General features: G+C 39.9%; 1 protein-coding gene across 2 annotated transcripts in view; it reads right to left on the bottom strand.

Annotated features, from left to right (window-relative positions):
* Positions 1-643: 643 nt before the first annotated feature.
* Positions 644-16,622, bottom strand: part of sema7a (semaphorin 7A) — a 70,256-nt gene continuing 54,277 nt past the window's right edge. Inside the window, exons 11-14 of one of the 2 annotated variants that reach the window (XM_039773693.1) lie at positions 11,806-11,921; positions 6,520-6,677; positions 6,339-6,391; positions 644-5,127 (exon numbers count right to left, since the gene is read on the bottom strand). In XM_039773693.1, the coding sequence (XP_039629627.1) occupies positions 4,757-5,127; positions 6,339-6,391; positions 6,520-6,677; positions 11,806-11,921 (698 nt within the window). In that variant the 3' untranslated portion in view covers positions 644-4,756. The remainder of the gene's footprint in view (positions 5,128-6,338; positions 6,392-6,519; positions 6,678-11,805; positions 11,922-16,622) is intronic. The other variant, XM_039773694.1, reaches the window with a different exon arrangement.

Below are 16,622 nucleotides of genomic sequence, written 5' to 3'. Positions count from 1 at the left end.
CCATTGTGCTATGACCAGAATGTAGACATATTTGGCCATCACCACTACCTTATAACATCAGGAACGACCTAGTACCTCCAAAATCTAAAAAAATTCAATTTCGAAAACAAAGGCAGTTACTAGATTTGTCCATTGCACGTTGAGAATACACCTTGATCCAATCAATCGAAAATGAATATTATTATCAAGCAAGATTAATAAAAACAAAATTAAGAAATATATTTAAAAAGAGTTAAAAGGTTAGAAAATGTATCTGATAAAGAGTCTTATTAAAAAATATTTCTGTGAAAAATTCTAAGTGACGGATGATGAGTCTTTCAGGTCTGGGTGCAGCGCTGCTCTGGATTGTTGTTCAGTCCGCAGAGGCCTCGCCAGTTCCTTTGGGTTCTTCTTTCTTTTGTTGTTACCTTCTCTGCTGTCCATTGCATCCCTTCACGTGGAATGAACAGCGATTACAAGAATAACTCGAGAAGTGTTTGTCCTTCTCAGGCTGATTGTCTATTCTGATCCTAATTACGCCAGGCATAATAAATTGCAAAAGGTATTTGAAATAATTTGTTTTTTAAGGATTCTGAAAGAATGATATAAAAAATGCAAGTTTCAAGTCAATAAATATAGAGAGGTTAAAATAAACCCATAGCAGTCATTTAAAAAGATACACAAGAGTTTATTTACACTGTATTTGAAATGGTCCAGAGTTTAAACATTTACGCTCTGTTGACTTAAAGAAAACAGGTACAGGTTTTCTAAATTCTGGCTGTTTACTCAGGTGTCCTACCTGCCATTAGGTTGATCAGTATCGGCTCACAGGGTTCACATTTTCACTTGCTGGAAGTCCATTATGTACTGTTTAATTCACTGTGAGTGTTGAACATTTATTCTTCATATGGCAGATTTCTATGACCATATACAGTAGATGATATAAATATACTGTAATGTTGCAAAGGTCGTAGGACTGCTACCCCCTTAGGGTTCAACATTAGTTAAAGAAATACACTTTTGGGAGGGAGAAAAAATAATCAGGAGATTGGCACAATGTGTAGGGGGCTTAAGCCTGTGAAGTCCCTCCTGATGCCACTCTGTATAACTGCAAGCAAGTCACTTCACTCAGTGATCCTCACAGTGAAATAAACTCACAACTGTTTTACTGGACGTTTAAAGCATTCTGGAAAAGCGCTTTATAAAATCCCAGGCGTATCTTCCTCCATCCCCACTGCTGATTTTCTACGTGACTGTGAGTGAGTCGCTTCATCTGACATGCGCCACATTGTGTACATATGGACATATTACACTGGGATAGGCTCTGGCCTGTCTGCAACACTAAGTTGGATTTAACTGGTTAAAGAAATGTATATTATTCAATGTACCCTTGGGAGCAAATTGAAATCTAAATAATAAATAAATCTAAATTCTAACACTGAGATTGAAAAGCAAATATTAAAACAGAAATGAATAAATGAACACGCAGAATTCATCACATGAGCACACTTGATGGGAGTAATGGGAGCCTAACCCCACTAGCTTGCTGCTCCCATCATACACCTAAAATGACCAGGAGCTCTCTGCAGACTTTCACACCTTGTGCGTCTCTTCTCTCATTTTCTTAAATGCAGGTAACGTGTTTTCCTATATTTACATTCAAAGAAATGACAATTCTCAGAAGACATTGGTCCAAGAGCCAAGTTTAATGATAACTTAAACAGTTAGCAGGATTTTAGAGATGTTAGGACACACACATATAAAATATAATAAATAATACAAAGGAAGTTAAAAGTGCATCATCAGTAAGCTGCCAGGCCATGTGCTAGTCTTGAAACAAAAGAGGGGCTGCTCCAGAGGGCCAGCTATTTCACACTTTATGGGATAAGCACGTGACTACATGTTTGGAAACGAGACGACCGTGACGCATTGTCCAGTCGGATTTGTTATGTGGGGTACAAAGAGCTGCAGACATTAAGGACATGATTTGGAACTTCAGCAGGTTGAAGTGTGCTTCAACCCGTTGTATTAAGAACAGTGTGGGCTTAGGGTCTTGATAGATGGACACTCTGGAGATACGGAATGGCACGCTTTCTTCACTTGACTATGCTGTCTCAATGGACAAATGCATCATACTTCACACCTGATGATGGATGAACAGCACTCTGCCTGTTTACTCTATTTAGAAGAGTTGACACTTGTTGCTGTGCTGCACATGGTGCAATAGAGCAGCAAAAAGTGAAAGAGATCAACCACAGAGCCGCTGAGGAATCCAGAAGATAACAGCAGCCAACATGTGAATGATGGAGATAAACACGAAAAATAATCTCCAGAAAAAAGGAATTATTCTTAAAGACTGTTAGCTCAACAGACGGGTCCTTTAGGTTGTCATTGCCTATTCATCTAACAATGTGACTTTGGATAACTGGATCCAAGAAGCCCCTAGCAGGCGACATATAGTCTAAACACCATCTGTGTACAGTCCGTATGTTCTGTCCGTGTCTGTATGATTGTTTCTCCGACTAAAGCCGACTCAAAATTGTGAACATGTCCTTGTGGCTGACACTGGCCAGGTTAGGCTTTGGTAAAGCAAAATGGCTGGTGTGATGGATGGACGGACTTTTAACTCTGCTCTACCAAAGCCTCATTGACTTCACTGTTTCACTTTAAGTTGTGATTCAAATGTTTTTATCTCTTGTTAAATACTGTGGTGTGTTTTATGCCTGAAGTATTTTTCCTATTGTCTTGCCAGTATTGTATTTCTTCATTTAATTTTATCGTGCCTACTAGTTCATTTAAATACTGGAATTTTGTAATCTCGTATCCCCCCTAAAACACTTTGTAACACTGCAGTTGTTGATGGTCCGGAGGAAGTGGCATATCCTGAAATACGTACACAATGCATAATGGAGACACTTCACTTCTACTCAAGCTGCACTGCATACAACAAACTACTGCAGCCTCCTGACTTCACAGCACTCAGGAGACAAGAGCAGCAATACCAAAGGTGGCATTTCATAAATAATATTGTCAATGCACATCACTAGAAACAAACACAAATGCACACTTATAAATAAAGTATGAGGAAAAAACATAACTACAAAAGTAAAATCCAAGTAAATAGGAGCTTTGGTCTTCCTCATATGTTATATGGCCTCTTAGCAAGCGTATGTAATAGAAAATGCTTCAGTACCTGAGAAGAGCTAGTGGGCTGATAGAAGGCACCCAATGGGTCACAGATTCCTTCTTGTCCAGCTGCCATTTTATGATAAGCTACAACAACTACATGTGCGTTTAAAGGCGTCAAGCAATGCACTCATTTCTGAGTTCATACGACAATACCTCAGCTCTCGAGGCGATTACAGTGTTAGATGCACACGGAATATAACTCTTATTTTACACATTATGTCATAAATGTATGCTGCTTTCAAAATATAATGTTAAATGGTCATTTTGACCAGTTATCGACACTAAATATAATTATGTGAACTTAAATAAAACCATACAGATGATATAAAGCTCCATCTCCTCACAGTACTCCATTTCATAGTCTTTTCAGTTTAAAGTTTTTGTCATTAAAGAAATTTCACAACTAAACGATGTGTGATCTTTACAGGAGTTCTGATTGACAAATGTAATTAAAAATTGACGCAATAACTGAATGTTTATACCTGATTTTAACATGGGGTGTTTATACCCCTAATGGTGATCCGTCTTAGGTGGATAACTCAACCACCAGTTCTAAAAGGAGTTGAGTCTTCCACAGGAGAGACACTTGGTGGAGCAGTTGTTCAGCCACCACAGAGACATTATTTTAATCTCTGAGTAAGTGAAAACATGCAGCAGCAGTCGCTTGCTCAAGGTGGTCTATCCAAGGGCTGCATTTGGACTCCTTTCCTTTTAGTCATCATCAGTTGCGTGTGTTATCATGATATTTTGCTCCTGCTCCTCATCAACCATTCTGCCAATAAGTAATGGATGCACTCTGTGAGCTCCACTGAAAGGTGATTCACTGGCTATCTGGAAACAGCGCCACCTTAAGGAAAAACAGAAAGCAAAGAAAGAGGCCACAACGTACTCTATGAGCCCTTCAGTCCAACAAAAAACACAACACCTCGTTTTTTCTGTTTACGTACAAACCCCTACCAAACAAAATAAAATAATGTATATTCCAAGACAAACATGAAAATGGTCCTCCCTTCATTTCTCACTTTGTTAAAAAGTCTACCATATTCTCTAACCTCCATTCCTAAACACAAAGAAAATACTTGAAGAACAACTAACAGCCTGTCCGCATTTATTATATGATGAAGTTGGCCTGCGTTCGAGAGATGTTATGCACCCTCGTATAGATCGACTGAGCTGCTGATGCTTTCACAGTACAGTGAACTTGGCGCTAAGTCAGTCTACTGAATTTCATGACTCAACGCTAAATTAATTGCATTATTACCCTAAGTGTCTCCTCTATAGTTTGCAGTGTTTTGACCAAATAGACTGCAAACAGCATTCACTACTGCCAACAACACAAAAGTGCCCATGTGCCTCATTTTACCTCTGTGTGATGTGAAGTGAAGACTCCTCTCACACTCGGAGTCATGAAGTTGTTAAGAAAGCTGTGCCGGTATAAAGTGCAAAGAAGTAAGAAAGCATTGAGGTGGAATATCACTTGATGCTCATCTCAAGCACAGTGGCTCTTCACGTTGTCCATACTTCAAAAGCTATGCAGTCAACAAGCAGAAAGGAGCTGATCTCAAGCATCCAGCTGCATTTAAAAGTTCTAGTAGCTGATCGGCAGCGACACAAACACCACAGCCCACATGGTCATGAGCACACTGCAGGATAGCATCGGGCTTCCACTGCTTTCCTTCAGGTTGTACCTAACAAGAGTTTTCGTGTAGTCTTTCTCTACAGAAATGCATTCATAATTTCCGTAGTCTTGGCTCTGCATTTTCCGTATTAGGTACAGGCACTCCGATTCAGTGCGCTTACATTCCACATTGCTTCCATTTTCATGTTTCCAGAAGTACTTGGCATGGTATGATGTTAAGGGACAAGACAAGAAGTAGGGGATGGAATTGGGAACAGTTATGCTGATTACTTTGCTGGATGTTGATGGTGAGATGCTGGTGTCACGTCTACGCCGGTTGCCTAAAACATAAAAGAATGCAGTCTGTTATTATGGTGCTGCTCATTGACATTGCAAATGGAAAGAATTTAAAGATGCACTGACAAAAACATGTAATAAGTTAGGATTAGAACAATTTGACTATTAGAGAAGTTAATGATTGTGTTGGATGGCTATACATTTTATTAAACCATTGAGCCACCAAACATCCATATGACAGTCAGACTAGTCTATGAGGACAACTCGTGGTCTCGAGATATACAAAGACCACTGCCTGAATATCTGACTCCTCCATTAATTGATAATGATGGTATTCTGTATAACTTTAAGCTGGATGAAACACTGGCTCATGAGGAATGATGGAGTGGGTCCTATTCTAATGTCCTTCACCTGCCACAGTTTCACAGTACACAAGCTCCATTATGTTTGGCTCAGTGTGGAGAATTTAAACAGGTAGACCAAAATTGAGAAACGGCCATTGGTTTTTGGTGAACAATAGGATGTTTTCCAGAGCCCTTATCTGTCCGGGATGCCTTCTTAAAGGACGGACTGGGGGTGAGAGAATGCACAGGAGCATTATCTCCCCCAGATCGTTAGATGGCAGCCCCCCACAGGGTTACAGCAGTCCCCCAGATTCTCACTGGGCACACTGGGAGTTGGAGTTTGATGGCTCAGCCCTTTAAGGTTTCAGGGGTGCCGCCAGGGAGTGCTGCAGGAGTTGCGGAACCCTACTTTGTCAGGTATCCACCTGATCTAGAAATCCTTACGATATACGCTAATGGGCTACCGGAAGTATTTCCGGGTGCAGGATAAGAAGTGCTACTGCTCCAGGAGCCAGAGTCGGGAGGATGGAGATGAAGCTTGCTGGAGCAGGAGTAGAGGCAGAAGGAGGCAGAGAGAGAGAGAGAGACAGAGAGGGGTAAGGAGAAGAAGAGAAAGGCATTGCTGTGCGCTGCTGATATTGTACTGGGCATTGGTACTGTGCTTTGGGAAACGATTAAAAAGCATTTCCCATGAATAAAGAGCCTATGTGTCTTAAAGAACTTGTGTCAACGTTAATAAAAAAGTGAAAGATGGTTTCCAGCTTTGCAAGTGTCGTCTCTAGTTCTGTCCTACTCTCGGTCTCAGTACTGGACTTACTTTCTGTTTCTTTTATTATAGTCCTTTTAATGTCCTCATCTTCCAGAGGTCTAGATAACAGCATATGTGAGATGGACTTCCAGATTCCTCTTACCTTTGAAGCACACACCAATGTCTCCTTTCTCTACACTCTGAATGACATGCTTTCTGAAATGACCAAAAAAAAGGAAGATGGAAACATGAGGAGAATTGTAGTCCTGCCAGTTGGGGTGAAAAATAAACCAAAAATGGGCTTGATTTTTATCAAAGGAATTAAACATCCAAATGTTCCTTACCCACTGATGGCACTGGTGGCACTGAGGGAGGTCCTGCCATCCCAAGCACAATAGGGATCCCGGGCCAGCACACAGTCCTGACAGCTTTCACTATAGCTTGAGCATGTCTCTAGGTTCACTTCAACCACCTGACTCGAATAAGCCACAAAAAGCCTTTTCTGGAAATCACAAAAAGAATAAAAAAAAATTTTAAGCCCTGAAAAAGTAATGTGCTCTACATTGCTGCCCATGTTGCCCATTTAACCTGGGTTACCAACTCTCATTCAGAGTCCATTTGTAAAACTCCTTCCCAGCCCCTCCTCAGTTGTGGATACTCATTCACCCATTGTGCCATGAGGAAAAATTCTGTAAAAAAATAAACTTGCAACTTGCAAAACCTGAGTTACAACAAATTATTTCTGATAATGTGATAATTTAGTAAGTGGCATGATTAATTATAAGAAGAGAGAAATACTATATTAGAACATTAGAACAACCAAAACAAGAACAGGCCATTCAGCCCAACAAAGCTTGCCAGTCTTATCCACTTATTTCTTCCAAGAAAACATCAAGTCGAGTATTGAAGTCCCTAAAGTCCTAATGTCTACCACACTTACTTATTCCAAATGTCTATCGTTCTTTATGTAAAGAAAAACTTCCTAATGGTTGTGCAAATTTTACCCTTAACAAGTTTCCAACTGTGTCCCTGTGTTCTTGATGAACTCTTTTTAAATTAACAGTCTCGTTCCACTGTACTAATTCCCTTCATAATTTTAAACACTTCAATCATGTCACCTCTTAATCTTCTTTTGCTTAAACCGTAAAGGCTCAGCTCTTTTAATCTTACTTCATAATTCATCCCCTGTAGTCCTGGAATCAGCCTAGTCGCTCTTCTCTGGACCTTTTCTAGTGCTGCTATGTGCTTTTTGTAGCCTGTTGACCAAAACTTCACACAGTACTCAAGATGAGGCCTCACCAGTGCATTATAAAGGTTGAGCATAACCTCCTGTGACTTGTACTCCACAGATCGTGTTATATAACCTAACATTGTTAGCCTTCTTAATGGCTTCTGAGCACTGTCTTGCAGTTGATACAGTCCACTATGACTCCTAAATCCTTTTCATAAGGTGTACTGTCGGATTTCAGGCCTTCCCATTGTGTATTCAAACCTAATATTTTTACTTCCTATGTGTAACACTTTACATTTACTGACATTAAATTTCATCTGCCACAAATCTGCCCAAGCCTGTATGCTATCCAAGTCCTTCTGTAATGATATAACGGATTCCAAATTATCTGCTAATCCACTACCTTGGTATCATCTGCAAACTTAACCAGCTTGTTACTTATATTCCTATCTAAATCATTTATATGTATTAAAAATAGCAGTGGCCCCAGCACTGACCCCTGAGGAACACCACTCTTAACATCAGCCAATTCTGATGAGGTTCCTCGCGCCATCACCCTCTGTTTCCTGTGTCTGAGCCAATTCTGCACCCATCTAAAAACATCACCCTGAACTCCCACTTCTTTTAGTTTGATGCCCAACCTCTTATTGTGGCACCTTATCAAATGCTTTCAGACTTTGCTTTCTGAATTATCAGGTGTGGTCTGTGAGGTGGTGCTTCACAAGTCTAAGAGATGCAGTTTGGGTTGCGTTCATGGTCACTCCTGGTGTGAAATTTGCACGTCCTTCTGGTTTCTTTGTTGGTTTTCCTCTAACTCCTCAAAGGCATGCAGATTAGGTTGTTTTTACATTTTAAAACTGAATAAGCCAGCCCCATAATGGCCTGAAACCCTGTCTAGGTTAGTCTCTCCTGCCTTCAGCATGCTTCTTCTGGAACAGGCAGCAGTGTCCTGGCACCATAGTCAGGATTAAGTGGGTTTCACGTCATGTTACACAGCCTATAAGACATTCACACATACCCTTGGAGGTGTTCACATTCTAACCTTACACAACATTGAATCACAATGGATTTCTTTTGGCTTTTTTGACATTGATTAACAGAAAAAGACTTTAATGTTAAAGTGAAAACATATTTCTACAAAGTGCTCTAAATTAACTACAAATATAAAATACGAAACAATCGATCATGTAACTATTCATCACCTCTAATATAACACACCTACATTTTCACAGGTGCATCCAATTGGTTTTAGAAGTCACATAAATAATATAATGGAGACCACCAGTCTGTAGTCGAGGGGTTTCAATTAGCTATAATACAAATGCACTTTATCTGGAAGATCCCGCTTGTGGTCTGTCGGTCTGGTGGCCTAACCTACTCAATAAAGACAAAGGAACAAGCAATTCCCTGAAACAGCAACCACAAGTTAAGGGATAGAGATCAGAAAACATCCAGGGCACTGAAAAACCATTGGAGTCAAATTACATCTGTCATTAAGAAATGAAAAGCAGGCTGTCCTCAAAAACTGAGGGATCAGGCAAGAAGAAGACTAGACAGGGAGACCACCAAGAGACCTCTGACAGCTGTGAAGGAGATACAAGCTAAAGGGGATACGACTGGCAAGACCATACCATACAACAGCTGCTGCCCGGGTGCTTCACCAGTAGCAGCTTTATAGGACAGTGGCCAAGAGAAGGCCACTGTTAAGAAACACACATGACCTCTCAGTTAGAATTTGCCTGAAGGCACATGGAAGACTCTGAAGTCAGCAGGTTTTGTGGCCTGATGAGAATACAATGGAGCTTTTTGCCCATAAGACTAAACTCCTTGCATGGGATGAGCCAAACACTGCAAGTTATCAAAAACACTCCATCCACACTGTGGAGCAGGGTGGTGGCAGCATCAGGCTGTGGAGATGTACCCTTGTGAGGGTAAAATGAAGGCAGCAAAATACATGGAACTCCTAATGTAAATCCTGATGCAGTCTGCAAAACGTCTTCTCCTTGGGAAAAGATTTGTTTTCCAGGAAGAGAGCAACTTCAGGCATAAAGACAAAGTTACACAGGTATGGATCCAAAACAATGGTAATGTCCTAGAGTGGATGAGTCAATTGAGGATTTGTGGCTGAGCTTGAAAAATGCTGTTCATTCACAATCTCCATGCAACCTGACAGAGCCTGGGCAGTTTTGCAAGGAAGAATTGGGCAAAATTTGCAGTGCCCAGATGTGTAAAGCTGATAGAGAAAAGATCGGTGGATCTATTAAACACTCAATATTTATCGGATCAAGTATTTTGTGTTTTATATTTGTAACTAACTTAGACAGTAAGCATAGGTTTATTTTCACATTGGCATTAAAGGTTCTCTTCCTGTTGATCAATCACAAAAAAAGTTAAATTAAATACACAGCAGTTCAGTGTTGTACTGTATAATAATAAAATAAAATGTGAAAACTTTCAAGGGGTACATTTTTTTATAGACACTGTAAATTATAAAAAAAAAATACATACAGCATGCTGTTTCAACCAGAGGCTTCCATTAAAAAGCCAAACGGCATGCAATTAAAATCACTGCTAGACAGCAAAGTGGGTCAAACTTAGGACCACTTGAAACTGGTGTTGTCATAATGACTGGCACCAGGGCTGGTTACTGCTTTTCATACCTAGGCGCTTTTCCACAATCCTAAAATGCAGAATTCGGTAGACAGGCTCATAGTCTATCTTCTGAGAAGTCCCATGTATAAGAAGCATTGCCAGCGTACAATGAAATTCTTACTTTCTCGTCCGACCAAAGTGTACCACACAGCATAGTGCCACTGTGGTTGGTGCTGCTGTGTCACAGGTCTGGGATCCATGGAGTCTGCACATTCTTTCTGTGTCCACAACGGTTATTCTCCACATTCTCCAGTTTTTCCCCACAAGGAATGCTGGTCCAGTTAACTGGAGATTCTAAAGTGGCCGAGCAAATGTGTGGATGTGTGCCATCTGTAGGCCCTGTGGTGGACTGACACTCACTGTCCAGGGATGGTTTCTGTTTTGTGCTCAATATTGTGAGGATTGGCTCTCTGCCACTGTGACCACTGATAGGATTAAGTATATTTAAGAATGCTATGTATGGATGTATTTAAAAATTATAGTTTTAATTTATTTTTAATTTAAAAGCCCAAGGATCACTCATTGTTTACACCTTTCCCGAGTCAACCTGAGTGAGCTACTTCATGTGTCAGCGCTTCTGGACATTTATCATTCAATCACAGCTAGTGAATTTTGCCAGTCTAAGGCTTAATCGCTGCCTATGTGAAGTCTGCACTTTCTCCTCGTGTTCATGTAGAATTTATAGGTGCACTCCATTATTCTCCCGCATCTAAAAAGTTAGATTGACTTCAATTTATAAGTTGGCCTCATGTTTGGCTATGCACTTAATGTTGGTATGACAAGTTCCGGCTTCTTGCAAGCTTGTATTGGAATAGATGGGTTCCAAAAATGAATTAATGAACAAATAACTATATACTGTATTGCAATTTGAAATATTCATGATGAGGCTGAATTATATTCAAGAGTCAGAAGCAGATTTAGAATTGTTGTCACATCTCTATTTGGAAGGTGTTGTGCTGAGCATTTTATATAAGTGGAGAGAAAATGTTTAGGAGATTTATGATGCATACCTTCAAGCATCTAAAAATTTCAGCCAATATGATTTACGAGAAGCAAAGGCCATCGATTCCAGGAGGACTGTGAGGTAACGTGACCTCGATAAATCTATGGTGTGCAGCATTAACTGAACACTTTAAATGTTATATAAGTGAGCCACTGTAACGGAGCACAAACACACACAGTGTGCCATTTTACTGTGTGGTGCTGTACAGCAAGCAGCCGGTCAAACCCCTCAAGTGACACACTCTTCCCAAACTCCAAAATGACATTGGGATTTTTTTTTTTTAAAGAAACAGCCTCAAGCTGTCAACCATAATGATCCCAACAGGCCAATTTTCTAAACCCGCACCCCAGGACTCACTGCCTTCGATAAAATGACTAAAATTACAGCAAAACTGTTATTATAAACCATGGCAAAAATGAGGACAGGAATAAAAAACATGACTGCCTAATGTCTACAGAACTGAATGTCTTTGATCTGTGTGTCAGCTCCACATATTTGGGTTGGGCATTTCACAAGTAAGGCTATGCTTGACTCCATTATGGAAGACTCTTGGAACAGAGACACCTATACAGGCGATTCCTGCATTCATACAATGGCAGATCTTTCCTCCCAACACTCATTTTGCCAGATATTCAAACAGAGGAGCCTTGAAGTTTGCTTAGCCCTTCACCACCCTTGGTAAAGTTAGTAGCATCAGAACAGAAGGAAGAGAGGAAGAGAGCAGAAACATTAAAACTGACTTACGGCGTTGCTGTCCAGGGACATTGACAGAACACTGGCAACTTCATTAATGGGATGAATTTCTGCTATAATGAAAGGCTTGTCATCAATGTCTGTGATTTTATGGATTTTGCCATCACCTGTGGAGTAAACAGAAAAAAACAACAAGGTGAGTTACACTTTGTGAAGGCAGTAGAAGCCCGATTCGTTTTCACATGTGTATCACCTGATTGCTCAGGGCCTCTGTCTTGTTTTAGTAGAAATAAACCTGCTACCAAATTGATCTTTTCAGACTGGGCATGGTGGCATAGTTGTCCCATCTGTCTGGATCTGAAATAGATTAGCAACACATATGACCTGTAACTGACAGGGGACACATGCTGTCTGGGAACGTGCTCTTTTAGAACTGCAGCTCGTACCTGAACCTGTGCATATGGCTTCACAGTAACCACAGCAGAGATATTAAGTCAAGGGGAATATGGGACAAAGGAAAGAATATATTTAAATTCCTTTAAAATGCAGTGTTCATTCTTCATATACATTGCAGTGTAATCTATACTAATAAAAGGCAAAGCCCTCACTGACTGACTGACTGACTCACTCACTCACTCACTGATCACTGATTCTCCAACTTTCCGTGTAGCTGGAAGGCTGAAATTTGGCAGGCTCATTCCTTACAGCTTACTTACAAAAGTTAGGCAGGTTTCATTTCTAAATTCTACACGTAATGGTCACAACTGGAACCTACTTTCGTCTATATCTACGGCCATAGCCTGCAGCTCGGTCGCCGTGTGAGGCAGAGTTGCGTCCCGCATCATCACGCCTCCCACGTAATTGAGTGCCTGCCCATATAAGGTAGATATTCGCGGGTGAAGGACTGTGCTTATGCAAACGAAGATGAGATGGTGAGGGAGACACGCTGCCGCTACATATTCGCGGGTCAAGGACTGTGCTTAGCATATTCATAAGTGCAGCTACTGCGGAAACCCTCTGACGCTGAACAAGCCTTTGTACACATATCAATAGGAAAGCAAGGTGTAAAGCTTAAGTTTAAAAATTACGTTCATAGACACGCTGCCGCTAAATATTCGCAGGCAAATCCACAACTTAATACAGGGAATAGCTGTTAAACATCTTAGATTCACGAGTACCGATTTGGGTAGTGATCACTTCGATGAATGAAACCTGTTCAAAAAACGCATTACACAATTGAGAAGGCAGCAAAAGAATATGAAGCGAGTGACGCATACAAGCATATTCATAAGTGCGGCTACTTCGGAAACAAAGCACGGTGTAAACCTAAAGTTTAAATTAAGTTCATAGACAGGCTGCCGCTGGTGTTTGTCATGCCCATGACGAATACTGTATTCACGAGATACAAGTATAACAAGAAGACACAGGGTATAAACGAGACTTTTGATCACTTTATAACAGAGTTAAAATTGCTGTAACGCAGTTTAAATTGCTGGTGAAAGACTGTGCTTATGCAAACGAATAGGAAAGCAGGGTGTAAAGCTTAACTTTAAATTAGGTTCATAGACAGGCTGCCGCTGGTGTTTGTCATGCCTAAGACGAATATGATATTCGCGAGATACAACTTTTAAGTGCCGGGTCTGAGCTAACATTAAATAAAGCCGTGGACATCACGAGATCGCACGAGATAGCACAAGCGCAGCTGAGAAGCTTCGATGCATGAACTCCGAGCGGCTCATGTGAACTAACTTTGCAGGACTGGGAAAGGTTAAATTAAGTTCATAGATACGCTACCGCTAAATATTCGCAGGCAAATCCACAACTTAATACTGGAAATGCCTGTTAAACATCTTAGATTCACGAGTACCAATTTGGGTAGTGAACACTTCGATGAATGAAACCTGTTATCTTTACAACGGTTGACAAACACGGAATATAACTTGAACACAAAACATCCTCCAAATACAAACCTGATTGAAAGAAATAATGATAATCAAATCCTTGCTGACAGCAACACTCATAACAGTGACAAAACTATTACATTGACAATCATGTTACGTTATTTTTAAAATGTTTCTTTTTCTTTTTCATAACTTCTTTAACACACTACTTCGCTGCAAAACGCGGGCATTTTGCTAGTATAATATATATTGTGACGTGTGAGTCCCTGTCTTGCACCCCAAAATGCAAGGCTGAGTCTCAGTACTTTAGCAAAACCAACTTTATTCAGCTTGAAACAGGAACAGGATGGTAATTTATTGTAGCCACTCTCCTATATACAGACACAGCAGTCAAGCAGGGTTGTGGCCAGGTTAGTGGCCAAGTAACACTTTGCCCTGCAGTTATAATGTTCCGCGCATCACCCATCGACGGCAGGCACTTATAGCTTGACCGCAATCTTTTTGGGTTTGCTTTCGTGGCAAACTGCCACAGCAGTTACCCCGGCAAGTGACAGGCTATCTTCCACACACGTGGCGATCGCACTTTGGGACAATCTTTGGTATGCTGTCCTGTTGGGAGGAGCCCCAAAAGAATTTAGAAACCTTACAATACATACATTCTTACATATACAGAAAATTGAAATCTACTGTATATATCAATGTAATCTCAATCTAATTAAAGTAAAATATATTGCAATAGCTAGTTTTGGGTCATGTAAGAGTTAAATATTAAAGGCTCATGCCTGTACCTTTTTATTCTTCTAAATAACTAGAAAACCTTCACTATTTACCAGCCCAAGGTTAGGAATGTGAGAAATAATTTAGTGAATATGAAGAAACAATTAGATGAAGGTCACTTCCTGGGCCTTCAAGTTAATATAAAATAATGATACCTTATGAGTATAGGAACATATTGGTGGAGCAAGCAAACCAACAAGATGAGGGAGTTGGATCTTAGGAGTCAGATTGTAATTAAAAATGTGTAAAACAATGTTTGTTTTGTGGTAAGAATTGTAATAAATACGAGGCCCAGATTTAGGGACTCACTTCATCGAACTGAGACGGCTTAATGCTCTATGCGATGAAGTTTTCTCCTGCCTGCTCATCCTGACACTCCGTGTGCCTTCTTTGAAGTGAATGTTTCTCTCCATGACACAAACAGCCAAAGAGAAGCAATGGAACAATACAATTGTCTTACAGTTCCTCAGTGTGATCTTTGAATACCGTATGCCCATTTCTTGTGATACAGAGTTGACGCCACCTCTGTGGTGATGGGGCTTCGGGCTGAACTCTGAAATTCTGACAGTTGTTTTTACCGACATTTTCCACTGACCACTACTATGTGTGGATTGGGGTCTAATTTAGTATATTCATTGAGCTATTTGCAGGTTCTAATGGTTTGTATAGTTTAGGCTCTTGAAAACTCCACTCAGAGCTGGACTGATATTTAAAATCAGCAGGAGCTTTCCCGGTGACCTACTGCCTGGCCTGGCCTGGCATTCAATGCAACCGGTAAAGTAAACTAATTGTGAAACTATATATAATGTTATTATACTGGAAAATGAGCAGGCATTATTACTCTGTAGTGGGCACAAATCTTTTTGGTTTAACGTTGGAGGGTTTCTTTTCTGGTTTCTGGTTGGATGGTTTAAGTCAAGTTTTGACTTGGTGTGCATCTCGCACTCTGACTGTTAAACAGGAGCGCAATGATGAGAGGTGCGTACGTCTGGTGCTTTTGTAATTAAAGTTATATATGAAGATTGTTTAAAATTTTATAATATACTTTGAATTATATTTCGATCTTGTATGGGTTTTGGTATTTGTTACTGTGTATTTATTTTGTTTTATTTTAAATTCAAATTTTAATGAATTGTAGCATATGGTCACATGTGTAACTTTTTTTTTCCTTTTTCACCCCTCAGAGTGACTGACTGAATAGGCTACACAAAATGTTTAATTTTATTTTTTCATTAATAAAATACGTATGTGAGTGGAATGATTTTTGTTTTACATGTTATTTATTTTATGGTAAGTTTGTTAATGAGCGTGTCTTGTTTTTAATTTATTTTAAAATGTTTAAAGTACGTCTCTCACACTCCAACAGTTAAACCTTAGTGTTATAATGGGAGACTGAATAGGCTACACAAAACATTTCATAGTTTTTTGTTTAATAAGTGCTTCTTTTAAAAATACTTGACAGAATTATGTGGCACTGGGACATCTTTGAAATCTTTTGTCTATTGAAGAAATTCAAAGTGGTCTTTTTTGACCAACGCTTCAGACTTTGTGGATGAGTATTCAGCATCACCATCCAGACAAAGAAAGCAGCTTGGCTTTGGTGATTCCAGACTCCCAGTTGAAATTGCAAACATAATCCCTGCACTTGGGATTCCACTGACAACTACTTTTTGTGGTTCAGTGCTTTTTGCACATTTGTTTTGATAAACATATTATAGAAATACAAGGTTCATTTATTTATGAAGCGTCGTTTCACATATTATCAGAGGTTATAGTGAAATTGTTGTGTAAAAGTTGAATCTACTGTCTCCTCATTCATAAAAAAGTCCAAGACAAAATGGTGTTTGTTGGTTTTTTGAGTCTGTGCCTGTACAAGAAAACTGATGTTAGACTTAGGATTCTCAGCCTGAATAAGCTTCCCAGTCCAGCCCTGACTCCACTATAGCACATTGCTCCATTATGTATGAACGATGCACCTACTTTACTCACTAGAAGTCTTTAAAAATTTTTTTTTTTGATTTTGAAAGACCAATGTATGCATGTATACCAGATGTTCAGCTCACAGATCACACTATTGCAGCTTTGTTTTTTTCAATTCTAGTTGTATGGCCGCTCGTGTAGAGCAGACATTACTCAGTCCTCCACCGCATCCTCTCAAAATGGAGATTCTGCAGCAAACTTCCTTCTATC

Source organism: Polypterus senegalus, chromosome 12 (assembly GCF_016835505.1).
Source record: "Polypterus senegalus isolate Bchr_013 chromosome 12, ASM1683550v1, whole genome shotgun sequence".
NCBI classification, from domain to species: domain Eukaryota; kingdom Metazoa; phylum Chordata; class Cladistia; order Polypteriformes; family Polypteridae; genus Polypterus; species Polypterus senegalus.
The sequence above is the reverse complement of the archived record's forward strand: the minus strand, read 5'-3'. Positions and strand labels throughout refer to the sequence as shown.